This window comes from Terrapene carolina, unplaced genomic scaffold, assembly GCF_002925995.2.
Source record: "Terrapene carolina triunguis isolate 2854851 unplaced genomic scaffold, T_m_triunguis-2.0 Scaffold558, whole genome shotgun sequence".
Classification (NCBI taxonomy): Eukaryota; Metazoa; Chordata; order Testudines; family Emydidae; genus Terrapene; species Terrapene triunguis.
This window is the reverse complement of record NW_020664909.1, coordinates 12,232,479-12,249,731: the sequence shown is the minus strand read 5'-3', so window position 1 is coordinate 12,249,731 and position 17,253 is coordinate 12,232,479. Positions and strand designations below refer to the sequence as shown.

Here is a 17,253-nt window from a genome sequence, read left to right as displayed (position 1 = left end):
GGCGGCCAGAGCGCCGGGGGCAGGGCGGCGAGCCCCGGCTGGGGCTTGGCTCTTCCCCCAGCGGCCAGAGCGCCGGGGGCAGGGCGGCGAGAGGGCGGCGAGCCCCGGCGGGGGCTCGGCTCTCCCCCCGGCGGCCAAAGCGCCGGGGGCAGGGCGGCAAGCCCCGGCTGTGGCACCGCTCTCCCCGGCGGCCGGAGCGCCGTGCCGCCCCCCTCCAGGTGCCGCCCCAAGCACCCGCTTGGGTGCCTGGTGCCTGGAGCCGGCCCTGCTCACTTACATCTTTCCTAGTGAAATTAAAACATGCTAACAGGCAAACACTGCCAAGCTTTTTAAGTACTGTACTGTAGGGAGCGATCCAGTATTGTCAAGACAATGGATAATATAACCTATGTGGTCTAATGCTGTGACCCAAATTGTGCCCAAAGATGACATCGTGCAACTCTGTAAACTTCACATATGAGGACAGAACCTTCATTCTAAAGTTCTATCATCATTCCCAGCACCAGCTGCTTTCAGAAGGAGGACTTAGAGGATTTGCTTTAATTTCAGGGTGTTTCACTTTGAAGAGCCATCAAAAAGTGCTCTGAAAATGAGTCCTAGTTCAATTTAGCACTTCTGGATGCTTCACAGCTCCTCCATCCCTCCTTCAAAACAAAGAGGCTGGGAAAAAAGATTCTAGAAGTTTAAATCTGCTACTACCTTTCTTAGGGCAATAGTCTGGTGTGTTGAGTTTTAGGCAGAAGCTCATTCAGAAATGAAAACAATCAAAACACAAAGCAAACTCACTACGCCTTTTATACTGTATTAGGGAACAGAATTCTTATCCAGGGATGGCTGTCTTGTACACACAAGGCGCTGTCTCATCTTTGGTTTTCAAAAATTATGCAAAAATAAAACAAATTGGCTGTTTTCGTTGTGGCAAAATCTACTCAACTTGATTTTCAATGGCTAGTTGTTAAAATATCTAATCATAAATATTCAAGGATTATGTTCATATTCTGTTAAATGTACTGCTTTGTGTTTGCTGCTGTTGCTGTACGTTGAGGGGAAGAAAAGTTGTAAAGTTATTTTTAATCCCTCCCACTCTTCCTGGATTCCACTGGTTTATATTGCCTTTCTTGGGAGTGGGCATGACAGTGACTATTTCCATCCTAACTCCTTAATATCTATCAGACATAATTTTCTAAAACTTTCTTCTTTCAGGCTGAAATTTTCCATGTTTTGTGTCTAACAGAATAATTTTTTCAATATTTTATTTTATTGAAAATATGAGCACAAATAATTCAGGCAATATTGACTGGATCCTGAAAAAAATTCTTCCTCCTGTTAGACATCTGTCTGTGTGTGAGGTTTTTTTTAAACAGTACCAAAATTGCTGAGCTACCAAAATGGCTGGGGTAGAAAATTTCAATTTGACATGGAAGTGTAGCCCTTGCTGAGGAAAAGATCGTTTTGTGAATATTGATTTTGATTTACTGAATGACCCCTTGAAATCTGCCCTCCAAGTATCCACGGTATATTTGGTATTGGTTTAAAAGCACTTTCTAGTAACCCTCAGAGCAAAGGATGTCTGTGACTTACTTACACACTTAGCTACTTTTGAGTATGTCTACATTCAGTGGTTCTTATCCCGCAGGCCTCTTGTGGCCCAATCAGCATATAGCTGCAGCCCATTTGACATCCTCAGGCCCATACAGATAGTATATATACTGTGTGGATGCAGCCCACATAACATAGAGAGCTACATATGTAGCCCACAATGGCAAATAGGTTGAGAACCACTGGTCTGCACTGCAAAAAAAAAAAAAGTGTTCTTAACTTGGGCTAGACATCTTGGGTTAATATATCAGTGAAGACACAACAACTCAGCAGCTCAAGTTAAAGCCAATAGGGAGCTTGGGTTTGAATTTGAGCTGCTAACGAGGTAAAAGCCGAGTTGCTGTGTCTTCATTGCTATTTTAATCCAAATTAACTAACTCAAGTTAAGATCCCACCTTTCTGCAGTATAGACATACCCTTAATTAGTAAATGTGCACGGAGAATAAGGTATTTTCCTCAGGACCCCTTACCTGATTCAGTGAACAGCAGGTAAGGTGGGCACCGAGGTACTTCCTATTGTGCATCTTAGCCCTCATACATCAAAACATTAAATGTGTGCTTAACTTTATGTAGTTAAATCCCATTTTAATCAATAGGATTTATGCATGTGCTTAGGTGCTTTGCTGAATAGGGGCTGGATAGACAACCATATTCTTAAGTGCTTTGCTGAACTGCTGTCTATATGAGGTGCATGGGATACACTGAGAGCAAAGGAAGGCTACACTTTACCTACCCAATTAGCTAACTTAGTTAATTAGTACATATGCACAGAAGATAAGATCTCTTACCTGATTCAGGTGGTGTCTAACCAAATATTTCTGTGTTATGAATTTTTTCTATAAAACTAAACAAAAAAGCTGTACATATTGTAGCTAGGGTTGTACATGCAACTTTAACTCTGCCCCATTGGACAAGTGCTTTACAATATATGGTATAATTACACGATCACATATTGCTTCTCAAAGACAATATGTTATCATACAATTTCTTTCTAGAACCATAGACACATGTAGCATTTTCTAGGATTGTGTAATTCTCTGTCATGTAATTCTGTGCTAGAGAGAGTTCATGCATGATATTTAAACAAGACATCCACAGTAAACAGTATGTAAAACAACGTTTTGTAGATTAGGTATAACAAGGAGAAATAGTGATAATTTGCATGTAAGGAACACTGTGCTGGTGACTGAAAAGAAATTATAATGGGTATAGTTGTTGACAAAATTATTAAAGAAAATACCATAGAATTAAAAGAAGTTAACAAAGTAAAATGCCTAAATCAATAAACGTATTCAGAACTCCTATGAGAATGAAATTAGTGTAAGACAAAAAGAATGGAAAAATATTACAAGCTGCTACATGTTATTTTAGAAATTGTATGTGATCCTGTAATTAAGGACTTTATTGTAAAGTATATGTGCAGTGGAGCAGAGTTAAAAGATACTTTCTAGTAAGGTTAAGATTCTGTCATGGGTATTTTTAGTAAAAGTCAGGGACAGGTCTTGGGCAATAAAATAAACAAAACTTCACAGAAGCCCGTGACCTGTCCCTGACTTTTACCAAAAATACCCAGGGGGTGGGGGACAAATTGAGCGCTGCCAGGGGCTTGCAGCTGCTTCAGCCCTGCCACTGCTTCCGCGGCAGGGGCTGTCCGCTGTGGCTCCTGCCCCAGGGAGGCTGACCCAACCTCGGCCGCTGCTCCAGTGGGTCTGGGGACTGCAGCTCCAGTGGGCCCAGGGCTGACTGCCAGTCAGCTATTCAGGCAGCCCCAGGGTGGACTGCCAGCCACTACTCCAATGGCCTGGGGCTGACAGCGGCTTCAGGTGAGTAGAAGCCAAAAAAAAAAAATTGTTACCATCTGACATCTTTCTAGTGGCCTGTAGTAATAATTACCAATTGTGTGGTGCTTTACAAACATTAATTAATCTCCACAACATCTTAGTGAAGTAGGGAGTATTATTATCCATATTTTACAAAATGGGGAAGACAAGAAGTTTAAATGACTTGCGCAAGACCATACATAAGAACATAAGAATGTCCATATTGGGTCAGACCAAAGGTCCATCCAGCCCAGTATCCTGTCTGCCGACAGTGGCCAATGCCAGGTGCCCCAGAGGGAGTGAACCTAACAGGTAATGATCAAGTGATCTCTCTCCTGCCATCCATTTCCACCCTCTGACAAACAGAGGCTAGGGACACTATTCCTTACCCATCCTGACTAATAGCCATTAATGGACTTAACCTCCATGAATTTATCTAGTTCTCTTTTAAACCCTGTGATAGTCCTAGCCTTCACAGCCTCCTTAGGCAAGGAGTGCCACAGGTTGACTGTGCGCTGTGTGAAGAAGAACTTCCTTTTATTTGTTTTAAACCTGCTGCCTATTAATTTCTTTTGGTGGCCCCAAATTTTTATATTATGAGAACAAGTAAATAACTTTTCCTTATTCACTTTCTCCACACAACTCATGATTTTATATACCTCTATCATATCCCCCCTAAGGGGTATGTCTATACTACCCGTAGGATCGGCGGGCAGTGATCAATCCAGCGGGGGTCAATTTATTGCATCTAGTCTAGATGCGATAAATCGACCCCCGAGTGCTCTCCCGTCGACTCCTGTACTCCACCTCTGTGAGAGGCGCAGGCAGAGTCGACAGGGGAGCGGCAGCAGTTGACTCACCGCAGTGAAGACATCGTGGTGACTAGATCTAAGTATGTCGACTTCAGCTACGTTATTCACATAGCTGAAGTTGTGTAACTTAGATCTATCTCTCCCCCCTCCACCCAGTGTAGACCAGGCCTATGTCTCCTCTTTTCCAAGCTGAAAAGTCCTAGCCTCTTTAATCTCTCCTCATCTGAGACCCGTTCCAAACCCCTAATCATTTTAATTGCCCTTTTCTGAACCTTTTCTAATGCCAGTATATCTTTTTTGAGATGAGGAGACCACATCTGTATGCAGTATTCAAGATGTGGGCATACCATGGATTGATATAAGGGCAATAAGACATTCTCCATCTTATTCTCTATCCCTTTTTTAATGATTCCTAACATCCTGTTTGCTTTTTTGACTGCCACTGCACACTGCGTGGACGTCTTCAGAGAACTATCCACGATGACTCCAAGATCCTTTTCCTGATTAGTTTTAGCTAAATTAGCCCTCATCATATTGTATGTATAGTTGGGGTTATTTTTCCAATGTGCATTGCTTTACATTTATCCACATTAAATATCATTTGCCATTTTGTTGCCCAATCACTTCGTTTTGTGAGATCTTTTTGAAGTTACAAAGAATACAAAGAATCAGTGTCAGAACTGGAATTAGAATTCTGGATTTTGTGGCTCCTATTCCTTGTGTCCACCAAAACCACCAGCGCTGATACACTAAACTGTCTTAGTAGAAAAGCCAACAATTTGATACGCACAGAATGTAAACACTCTCAGTGCACGGTGAATAGTGAAAAAATCACTCACACTTAAACCCTGTGTCGTATAGCCATCAAAACTTGAGTTACAAAGAAAACACTCTTACAAGATTCTATCCATTAAATTTATTTAGTTTTGATGTATGGTCTCAGTCCATCTGTACTCAGAGGAGGAGGAAAAATACCTTCCCATAATAAAGAACCCACTCAATCTCAACTAATGGAACTATTCTGGAGAGAAAACTGCCTAAACCATCCAGACTTTTTCCATGCTACCACAGACCTGAGTACCTCTCACTGTCAGGACCTCTCTTACTTTATCCAAGTTTTGCCCCATTTAGGGCCTGTTGAAAGACCTTTATCTTCACACAGACTTTTCAATAATAAAAGAAGTGCAGAAAGGTAGCATTTTCCTGGATAATGAAATAAAACACTTAAAACATGGGGAGGGCAAAGAGGTAAAGCATAGATACTCTTCAGTTGAACACACAGAAATGAGTCACATCTAAGTGTACTGGAGAGAAAAATGGCCACATCTATGTAAAATACTTCCTGTACATTTTCATCTTTGGAGTGCAAGGGCAATTCTCAACTAGGATATGAATAAATCACTGAATCTTGTTCTACTGTATAAAGAGAACAGACTCTTAAGGAAAGACAAACCTATTAATATTTCTGAATCGTCATGGCATCTACCATTGTAGTATATCAATAAAACTATAAATGCAACTATAATATAAATATTATAAACCACAGTTCTTCAAGCCCTAGACTCATAGTTCCCTTTGGGAAATGCTCATGTTTTTGTGTCTGACAGCGCAGATCTCAGGTTAACTGCTAGGAACTGAACCCAATTTCATCCTCAGTATTTTTTCAGTTGAGCTTGCCTCCACAGAGATTTTCAGAATTTAATGGTATACAGGAGCATTATGGGCACAGCACCAAAGTCTCAATATTTTCCTATGTAGAAAAGTGTTTCTAAGAGCTCTCAATCACTCTGTCTGGTTGAGTGATTGAGCTCAGATTGGGAAACTTAACAGCATGCATTTCCCCCAAATAAAAGAATTTTCCAATTCCTTTCAAGTGCCTGACCTCTCTACTTCTTAGAATCTGAGAGTTGGAACGTAATTATGCCCTGCTCTGACTCATCTTTCTCTGGTGGAAACTTTCCAGATTAACAGCCCGTTTTTCTTCAGTGTAACATGAATCATCTACAATATTTTAAGATGTTCAGAGAAGATGAAGCTCTGCAAACATACTGTCATTGTCAGCTAGCTCAACCCGGTGATCTTCGCCCTTTTATTCATTAAAAATATATTCTGTAAGAAAAATTAATTGAATGTCTCTTGCAAGAAGTGCCATAAGGATTTAGCAGGTACTAAGATGATAGTCACAAGACATTGTACATGCAATTTAGTTGGAACCAAAACATATATACATAAAGACAGATGTTCTAATTGTATGTTTGTCTATTTTGTATATATTTCACTCATGGCCTAATCTTGTTCCTGTTGAAGTCAATGGGAAATTTGTAACTTCAGTTGGAATAGGGCTGGGCACATGAATTTAAAATTCTTTGTTACACTACCCAATAAAATATATGACTTCACCCAAAGCCTATGCATTTAAGGACTTGTATCCAACAAAAAAGCATCTTCTAGATAACATAAGACTTACATGCTGACACAGTATAAGGCTGACTTATCCAAGGAAATACCTAACTTAACCTCACAACGCTTTTGTAATGAAGACAGGCAAAAATTATCAGTCATCATCATTTTACAGATGAGATAAACTAAAGCAGAGAGAGGAAAAGTGACTCAGAGTTGGGATTAGAACTCAGGAATTCCTGTCTCTGAGGGTACGCCTACACTGCAAAAAAGACCCACAGGAGCGAGTCTGAGAGCCTAGGGCAACTGACTCAGGCTAGTGGGGTTTGTGCTATGAGGCTAAAAATAGCAGTGTAGATATTCTCGCTTAGGCTGGCACACCAGTAAAAGTTACAAGTGGTGGCTATCTTCAGTCTGGATGGGCTCTGTAACTGGGAAAACTATATCACATATATTGAGCTGTTCTTTAAATATTTTTTCATTGTGTTCATTTTACATACATTGACTCTCAGGTATCATTTCTGCAACCCCAACCCAGACACTTTCTCAAATACATAAAAGCATAATACTGTTTTAAAAGACTTCAGTCCACTGCAGTGTCATCAATCTATGTTCCTGTGCAGGTGACTTATATTGAAGTGACCTTACACTTCCTATCCTTTTAACTAGTGGAGATTTTACAGACAGATTCTAATCTCAAATAAAAGGTATACAGAATTGGGTATCTCAGTGTCAGCTACCGTGCCTGAATGCTAATCTGCAGTAGCCTAATTGTTTATGAGTACCTTTGCAGAAGGCAGAGTGACCCACTGCTCAGGACACAGTACTAAGAGTTGGGAGTTCCATTCCTAGCTCTCCTGAGTAATTATAGGGCTGTTGGCCTGACATCGATCCCAAGCCAGATAATGGAGTGGCCATAGGCGCCGACTCCGTAGGTGCTCCGGGGCTGGAGAACCCACAGGGAAAAATTAGTGGGTGCTCTGCACCCACCAGCAGCTAAGCTCCCCTCCCCCTCCGCCCCACCTCCTCCTCCTCCCCCTCCCCTGAGCGTGCCATGTCCCCGCTCCTCCGCCTACCTCCCAGCGTTTCCCGCCCGGCCGCTGCCAAACAGCTGTTCGGCAGAGTTAGCACCCCCCGGGGGGGGGGGGGGGGGGGGAGGAGTGGGAACGTGGCGCTCTCAGGGGAGGAGGTGAGGAGGAGGTGGGGCCAGGGCGGGGATTTGGGGAAGGAGTTGGAATATTGGCAGGGAGGGGGCGGATTTGGGGCGGGGACTTTGGGGAAGGGGTTGGAATGGGGGCAGGGATGAGGTGGGGCAGGGGCAGGTCCTCATGGAAGGGGTGGAGTGGGGGCAGAGCGGGGGGTAGAGGGGGCTCGAGCACCCACGGGAAAGAGGGGAAGCCAGCGCCTATGGGAGTGGCTGATATAGGACTCAATTAATAAAGAACTAAAGGAGGCTAACATAATCAATGCAAATAAACTTGGGTTTATGGAAAATAGATCCTGTCAAACTAACTTAATATCTTTTTTTGATGAGATTACAAGTTTGATTGATGAAGGTAATGTTGATGTAACATACTCAGACTTCTGTAAGACGTTTGACTGGGCACAACATTTTGATTAAAAAACTAGAATAAATTAAAATTAACAGACACATTAAATGGATTAAAAACTGGTCAACTGATAGGTCTCAAAATGTAACTGTAAACAGGCAATCATCATTGAGTGGGTCTGCTTCCAGTGGGGTCTCGCAGTGATTGGTTCTTGGCCCTGTGCTATTTAACATCTTTATCAATGACCCTGGAAGAAAAAATAAAATCACCACTGCTAAAGTTTGCAGATAACTTAAAAATTGTGGGAGTGGTAAATAATGAAGAGGCCAGGTCACTGATGCAGAGCAATCTCGATTGCTTGGTAAACTGGGCGCAAGCAAACAATATGTGTTTTAATATGGTTAAATGTATACATCTGGGAACAAGAATGTAGGCCATACTTACAGGATGGGAAACTCTATTCTGGGAAGCAGTGACTATGAAAAAAAAATTTGGGAGTCATGGTGGATAATTAGCTAAAAATAGCTCCCAGTGTGATGTTGTGACCGAACGGGCTAATGTAATGCTGGGATGCATAAACAAGAATTTCAAGTAAGCGTAAAGAGGTTATTTTACCTCTATATTTGGCACAGGAGCAATACTGGTGCCCACAATTCAAGAAGGATGTTGATAAGTTGAAGATGGTTCAGAGAAGAGTCACAAGAATGATTAATGGATTAGAAAACAAGCCTTATGTTGATAGACTCAAGGAGCTCAATCTATTTATCTTAATAAAGAGAAGGCTAACGGGAGACTTGATAACAGTCTATAAGTACTATAAGGGAACAAATATTTAATAATGGGCTCTTCAATCTAGCAGAGAAAGTTATAACACAATCCAATGGCTGGAATTTGAAGCTAGATAATTCAGATCGGAAATAAGATGTAAATTTTTAACGGTGAGAGTAATTAACTATTGGAACAATTTAACAAGGATCATGGTGGATTCTGCATAACTTACAATGTTTAGATTGTATATGTTTGTATATGTTATATATAAGATTGGATATGTTTTTAAAAGTCTGCTCTAGGAATTATTTTAGGGAAGTTCTATAGCCTGTCTATACAGGAGGTCAAACTAGATGAATGGTCCAGAATCAATTAAACTTGCTCAGGTAAAATTGCATGAGTGGTAGTCCAGCTGTGGGGAAAGGACTGAAAACTCCTAATGTAGACATACCCTTATTGCCTAGTTTTTCCATCTGTAAAATGAAGATAATAATACTTATCCACTTTAGTAAAATGAATTCATTTCTATGGGAGAAAAAACATTCTGCTAAGTGCTAAAAATGATTATGTACAAAGCATATGTGGCTGAGGTTAGTCTTTGGTCTTAGATGTACCTGTGGAGGACTGTTTCTCACCTAGTTCCATTAATAACTGTTGTACATCCCATCCCCCATCAGAAATTTGATACAGTTTCATGGCAGTACATACCATGTGGATGAAAACAAGCTGTGCAACACTTTCACAACAAAATCCCCTAAATTGGAAGAATTTCATCTAGCCTGGATTTTGGTCGGATTTTGCAAACTTTTCAGTGAACCTGGTCTGAGTTGTGAACAAAGCATGGTGAGATGATGATTTAATTTGGAAACAAACGGTGAGATTTTCAAAAAGCACCAAAGAGAGTTAGGAGCATGAATCCCATGGAGTTTCAACTGAGTTGTGCCCTTCATACCTTTAGGCACTTCGGAAAATCCCATCCCATATGAACCTCAGTGCATGGTGTAAACCTGAAATCAGATGAAACTGTAGTCTTGGCTGAATTTCAGTTAGCATTTTGGAGCGAAACTGAAGGCACGAAAATCAACATGAAATGAAATCAGAAAAGAAAATTCAACAAAACTTCATGTGCAATAAAACTACTGCATTCTGCACAGCTTGACAAGTTTTGGCACTATCTTTCCAAGGCCAACTAAGAATTAGACCATTTAAAAAAAATGTAGAATTTAAAATCAATGAGCATGTTTGCGCGAACAATAAGTGGAAACATTCCAAAACCATGGGCTCTATTTTTATAGTCTTCATAGAGATTTTTTTGTATTCTGCACACTTTCAAAGAAAGAAAATAAAGGTTTTATCATTCTGGAAGGGAAGATAGATTTAACACTTTCACTCAAAAGTCCTGTATTCATGAATCTTCTGAAAGACAGACTCAACAGAGGGAACTCTGAAATAGGTGTAAGGAAAATTAACGTTTGCAAAAATAATGAAAACACTGCAAATTGTATTTGCATACTGGCAGTACTTGGCAAACTGAATATCATTCGGGATCTATCTAATCTATGTCAGATGATAGAGCAAAATGTGGCCTCAGTGACACAGTTTGCCAAACAACATTGATTTTGTTTTTTCCTGTTATGCGGTAAATGTAATATTCACTTTTCCCATACCTACTTGTCCTACAGTGTCCCTTTTAATAGGAATAGGTTATCTTCGTGTCTCTGTTTGCATTTTCTTGGAGTCTGTCTGTACGGATGTGGAAATAGAGACAGGCACTACTAGATTTATCTGTCAATCTTCCCCACCAGACCAGCTAGGAACCCTTTTTTCTTTGTCTTTTAATTAAACTTTAGAATACAGCAAAATCTTTGCAAAGACTATACATCTGTCACAATATTTTCTCATAAATATTCAGCCACTCATCCCTAAAGTCAGAGTGTACTGCTCTCTGAAGACTCAACATCCCCAGATAACCATAGCCACCTTATGGAGGAAGGATTGAACTTCTACTTGCAGTGGTTCCTGTCCTCCCTCCATTGTATAGGAAAGAAGAATCCCAGGACTGGCCTCCAACATTCAGTGGAGAAGCTAAAAGATGCAGATTACCACTGCCACCAATCTGGACTCTTCTTCTGGAGGCAGGCCAATTACCTTTATCACTCACACTTTCATGGTCTTGAGGGAGCAACTAGTTCCCACTTTATTCTTCTGGACTCTTCAAAAGAGTGGGCAGCCCGTCCATTTTTCTGTAACAGCAGGATAGGAAAGACTTCCATTGCCACTCCTGCTGCACCTTTTGCACTGTGGGTGAGAGCTGTCCCAGAGTTTCCTTGCCTGTTGGGAAACTCTGCCCATATTTGATACAGTATTTGATTACCACCATATGACTTCAAGTTGAGTAAGGCAGTTTCCCTATGTCTAGGAGAGACAATTATTAATATTTTTGTAAGCCTGCATGCTTTTACCTGCCCCTATAACTCTCTCAATACGAATTCTTGAAGGATCTATCTCCTTTGCAAACTCATGGACAGCAAGAGATGGGTCTTCATATGTGTCTGGATCAATATACGTTTTTATTCCTGGGAAGCGCACTGGAAAGAAAGGAAGATTTTACTTATGTTTTAGTCAAAAATCCTTCAACAAACATTCCCATGCTATAACCAATATTAACTTTAAAAAAATGCAGTGAACAGATGGTTCAGTGCATTAGTGATGGGATATTAAGCCTTTTATATTTAAGTTGACAGACACAATCTGGACTAGGTCGAAAATGACCCAAAATGATTAGCAATTGATTGCTAATTAAATTGTAGTCTATGTAAAACGAATGGGTGGCCAAACATCTACAACAGTTGGCATGCTTGTTGTCAGCTTTAGAGCTGCCAGGGATTGAATGAATATGGAAGTAACAATACCCTCCCCCCCCAGAGGTGGTCTTTCTACATGGGCTTGAGCAACACTGGAGAAGTAGGGCAGCATGCGTGGAAGCTTATATTTGGATGAATAGAGGACTTCAGTCTCCAGTTCTGCTCATCCAGCACCTTGCATCATCATGAATATTCATTCATTCAAAAATAAAGACCTCCACCCCCAAACTCCCATCCTGCTTTCCAAAGGATGGTTTATAATTTGGGGCGTGAATCTGCTACTCTTACATAAAGTACTACATGACCAGGCAAGCAGTATAGTAAATATTCAATGGGATTATGAGTAAGGTACTATTCTACATGAGTAGAGTAGTGTGGAAGAATCAGGCACTTTAGTAAATAAGATGATCAAATTAAGCAAGGTTATAATTAAATGTGCATATATGAACCCTCAATTGAATACTCAGCCCCTATTCTTCAGATTTGGAGATGATTCAATTAATTTAAAGATAATTTGTTGCATTGGGAAAAAGTAGCTCTTCAACAGAAAAATATTGAATCTCCATTTTAGCATTTCATGTAATACCATTATTATGAGTCTGTTAAAACACTTGGAAGGTAGTGTATTACCATTAAGGAAGACACTATCAATACGGAAGCACTGGAAATGGTAAATACACAGATAGAATACTGTTAATGTTTATTTTCGGCACACCCAATCTGTCATATTTCCCAGCAGAAGCAGGAAACTGCCGCAAAGAGAATGCTTCCCTATAGGAACTATGGTTTTTCGAGATCTATTGCCCATAGAGATTCTACCTTTGTTGCACATGTGCCCCAGGCGTGCAAGATCAGATTCTTCTGGGCTAACAGTGTCCATTGGGGCAGTGCCTGCACCTCAGTGCCCTCGTTTCCCTGCACCTCAGGACATAAACTGTAGAGTAGGCCCAACTGCCCCATAGTTCCTTCATCAATATAGAATCCCATAGGAGTAGAACTGAGCAGTAATGGGAAAGGAGGGCAGGTCGTGAAATCTGTGTTGATAACACACCGCAAACAACCACAGCTACTGTAGGGTAGAATAACTGTTCTTTTTTGAGTGATTGTCCACACAGATTTCACTCTTAGTGACTAACAAGCAGTAGTCTATTTGCATGGAGGTGGGTATGAGGAGTCCTACTTGAACAGTGACTGCAGGACTGCACTGCTAATCAAAAGTGTCTGATCTCACATATGTAAGTTGCATGCACCACAGTAGCAGAATCTATTGATAATCTCTTCATAAAGAATAATATAATACAGAGCGGTTGTGAATTCACAGGCAAGCCTGGAAAACTGATAAAAACTATTAACATTGAAATCCAAAAGGTGATGGACTTTTTCCCTTGCAGACTTGCTCAGTAGAATAAATGCAAGTTTTTCAAAAAACTTTTGCAAAGAGGATGCACAGATAAAAAGAGAGGCCTTGATCCTACAGTCAGTGTGGGTCTGCATAAACTAAGGAGTTTTTCCACATGGATTAAATTACAGGATCAGGGTCAAAATGTATAGAGAAAACAATATATAACTTTAATTGAAAATGCAACATAGGCATTAAATAACACAACGTTGTATTACTTACAATGTCCATTTTGCAAATGAGCCCTTCTTTTTTCTTCAGACTTCATTTTGGCCTTTATGTACCACTGGCATCTTTTTAAAGAGCAAAGAGTTTTAGTTAAAATGGTTGTCATACACAGAATAAATGCACATTACGTTTTCTATAGAGGTTCATGACATCATAAGCTACTTTGATTACAAGATCTACCTATTATGAATTTACAGAGATTTATAGATAACAAATTTTTGAAAGATTATGTATTATGAGCAGCTACAAAAAAGCCACATATAAAATATAAAAATAGAATGTGGTTGGGGTGATTAACAGTGAAATGAACTATACTGAAATTCAAATTATACAATAAATCCAAACTTTTCAAATTTAGCTCAAACCAGATATTGAATTTTCGGGTTTGCACTTATCTTTAGTTTTGTCTACAAACAACAACAGAAAATCCTTGCAATCTGGTGATAAATTATTGAATTTAGCCTCTCTCATGCTATGCCTGTGTGTTTTTATATGTTGATTTGTGCATTTTAAACCTGATCCTATTATCTTTAATGTCCTGTGGGTTAAAGCAGCTCACTTTTTCTATATAGAGGTAATAGATTCTATGACACTAATAGGCTTCATGAAGGATAAAACCCTTTTTCCATGTCAGAACCACACATTTTCTCTAATTAGCCTCTGCTCCAATCTCTGCATTCATTATTTTGTCACCTCTGTGAAGATGTTAGTGATCATACGGAATAAATAACATACAACCAGCTGTGTGAGTGTAACTATTAACTATATGTCTGAATGTATTTATATAAAACTAAAAACTTCATTTTGTTTTGTGAGCACCATTTGGTTGTGAGGCTGTACTCTGCCTGTTGTCTTTTTGCCTCCATCTTGGACTGGAATTCCAAGAGTGTTGACAGAAGACAAGCAATGAAGAGTGATCAAGGATTGTTAAACATGAATGACTTTGTCCTGGCAACATAATGGGTATGCTGCAAGAAAAGAGTTTTCATCTCGTCTGGATCTCAGGTGGATTGTAACCAAGCAAAGGATCACCTAATGGGGACTTTGATAACCTAAGGGAGGCTTTGAGGCTGGCCTGGAGGATTACCTGATAGAGGGGACTGGAAAGTAAAGAAGGACAAGTTCTTCTCTTGGTAGCTTTCTCTCACCAACCAAAACAAGAAGAGAAGACTGGACAGGAGGAGCAGGAGGGTGTTGAGACCCTAAAACAGGGGTCGGCAACGTTCGGCACGCGGTTCGCCAGGGTAAGCAGGCCGATCGCGGCCCCCACTGGCCGCGGTTCTCCGTCCAGGGCCAATGGGGGCGGCGAGAAGCAGCGCGGGCGAGCGATGTGCTGCGTGCCGAACGTTGCCGACCCCTGCCCTAAAAGGACTGACCAAAACCCAAAGGCTACCTTGGAGCAGTGAGGACACTGAAGGGAGGGTATTTGTGCAAAGATGTTTATTATTTTTGCATGGATCTGTACGTCTTGTATGCTTTTTGTGACAAAAGGTGTGGGTGTTTAGCAATCCCTCTGCAGCGTCTCTTCCTTACACTGTCACATAGTTTCAAAGAGGGAAACAGTAAATCAATGGGTCCACAGTGTAGGTGGAACTTTGAGAGCATGCAACAGCTTCTGTGGATGCTTGAGAGAGCTGGCACTAGTTTCAGGGCCTAGGTAATTGGACCACAGTGTTCTCAATGTCAAGAGTGGGGGCAGACATGGCATCTGCACCTGGAGTTTATGCCTAGACACCTGGAACCTGAGAGACAGTGCCTCAATTCTGCCTAGCCCCAGCAAGTCAAGAGCACATGGCACCAAAGGTTTGCATCCAGTATCAAGGGTACTCCCAGAAATTTTTGACATGGTACACTCAGCTGAACCACCTTCACTTTAGGGGTCGCAGCATCATTCGAGTTTGGTTTGATGGTCCCTCCATTGTGACAGAGGATCTGTCGGGAAAATTGCAGTAAGTGGCACTGTGATCCCATGAACTCGGTAGCAAACCCACTCCATTTAGGGGCTCTCTTTTTCCCTCACTGGATAGCCCTTTTTCACTCCATGGGTGGTGCTGCCACTGCCAATGGTATGCACCATGTGTAACATGCAAATGGTGATGAGCACCACTGTCCATTGCAGCAGCTTAGTGCATGTCCAGCAGGGAGAGCTCATCTGTGTTGTAACAGCGAGTCTCTCAGTTTTTGACATGTTTTCATTATTGGTAGTTTAGGACAAAACACTGAGGAATAATTTCCCTAATGATCAAAATAAATCATACCAGGCTTTAATGCTGCATTCCCTGGAATTTAGCCAACCATCCCCCATAATTTTTGTGGCTCTAAGTCATTGCATCTTTCATTTTAATATTTGAAACTGATGGAAATGCTTCCTATTTGCTCTTAGTGGATAATCATTCACTGAAGTCACAAGCAGGTGCTTATCTCACCATGCCTCTTCAATATGAATAGACTCATCAGCAGCCTTGTGATTCGACAGTCCATCAAATTGCTAATTCTAAATAGTGAAGCAGAACACATCTGTAGGGTACCAATCCAATCTTTCACACTGAAATGTGCCTCAAATCCTATAGTAAATTGAGTATTTATCCAAAATTTTCTCACTCTGTCTTCAGAGAATAATTTCCAATGAATACTGTCTTATCACTATGTTTAAGAGATACTTCAAACTGAATCCATATCTTATGTAATTGAAAAGTTCCATTCAGTAAGGTGTTAGAAAGCTAAAAGAACCTCTGATGTTCTTAACATTAGCAAAGAGAAAGAATGAAAGTAGAAAGAATTCAAGAATATCCACATCAATACTAATCTTATTCCATTACTGAGTTACTTTTAAGAGAGGCATTCACACTGTTTTTCAGGAATTCCACTTGATGATTCTACATAATCATTTCTTTCAAAAATTTCCTGTCTTTGTAGGCTGAATCCATCCTTATTTCCACTGAAACAATATAATATTTTCCAGTATCTACAGCAGTAGCTACTAGTAAAGATCTCTGCTTACACTCTTAATATTTAATTTGTCACAATTAGTCTTTGAAGTTAACTTCTCCCATTTATCTTAATGGAATGTTAACACCCACTGGTTCTATTGTTTTTTAGTCTGTCATGTTACAGGCTTCACAAGAGAGCAGTGCATTAATTCACATAATGACGGATATATTCACATTCAGGAGGGCTAGAACTTCCTCTGCCAACCAAATGAAAGCTTAGATTCTAAACAGGAGTGCAAATACAGTGTTCAGTTCCACGCAATCCACAGATTCCCCCTCCCTCCCAAAAAACAGGTGCGGCACAGATGGAGGAACTCACTAACAAGTCCTCTTTGGAGATACTTCCACTTCATTATGTTGTGTGGGGGAAAGGAGTCCACGGTTTGTGCATACACAACCCCTCCCCATGAAACAGGCTGTGGGACCTCCTACCTCTCAGGAAAACAAAAGAACCTCTCTGTGGAGTCTCCTCATGTCTCTAGAGAAGCTTTGTCTCCCTGAAGCTTTTCCTGTTTCCTAGAGCACAACCCCAGAGAAGCTGCACGACCGGTGACTCTCACTGGCCGTAGGGATCCCAGGCACAAAAGAGAGTGGGAACACACTGTCTTTTTCTTGGAAACTGAATCGGGTACAGGGCAGGGGTGATGTCTGTCCATCTGGCCCTCTCCTTTCTTGGCTGTCATACTCATTTCTTGTGAAACCTTGGAGTGAGAGAGAGGCCACCCTGGGGCCCAGGGGTGGTGGAGCTGTGGAAGTGGTTGAGTCCATTTTTCCACATGGGAGGAGGAGACTGCTGCATGGATATTCTTTGTGAAGGATCTGA

At 40.9% G+C, this 17,253-nt stretch overlaps 1 protein-coding gene across 2 annotated transcripts in view; it reads right to left on the bottom strand.

Annotated features, from left to right (window-relative positions):
* Nucleotides 1-17,253, bottom strand: part of EPHA6 (EPH receptor A6) — an 858,706-nt gene that overhangs the window by 184,852 nt on the left and 656,601 nt on the right. For both annotated transcript variants that reach the window (XM_026659017.1, XM_026659018.1), the window contains 2 exons: nt 13,435-13,505; nt 11,412-11,537 (listed from right to left, as the gene is read on the bottom strand). In XM_026659017.1, coding sequence (XP_026514802.1) covers nt 11,412-11,537; nt 13,435-13,505 — 197 coding nt within the window. The remainder of the gene's footprint in view (nt 1-11,411; nt 11,538-13,434; nt 13,506-17,253) is intronic.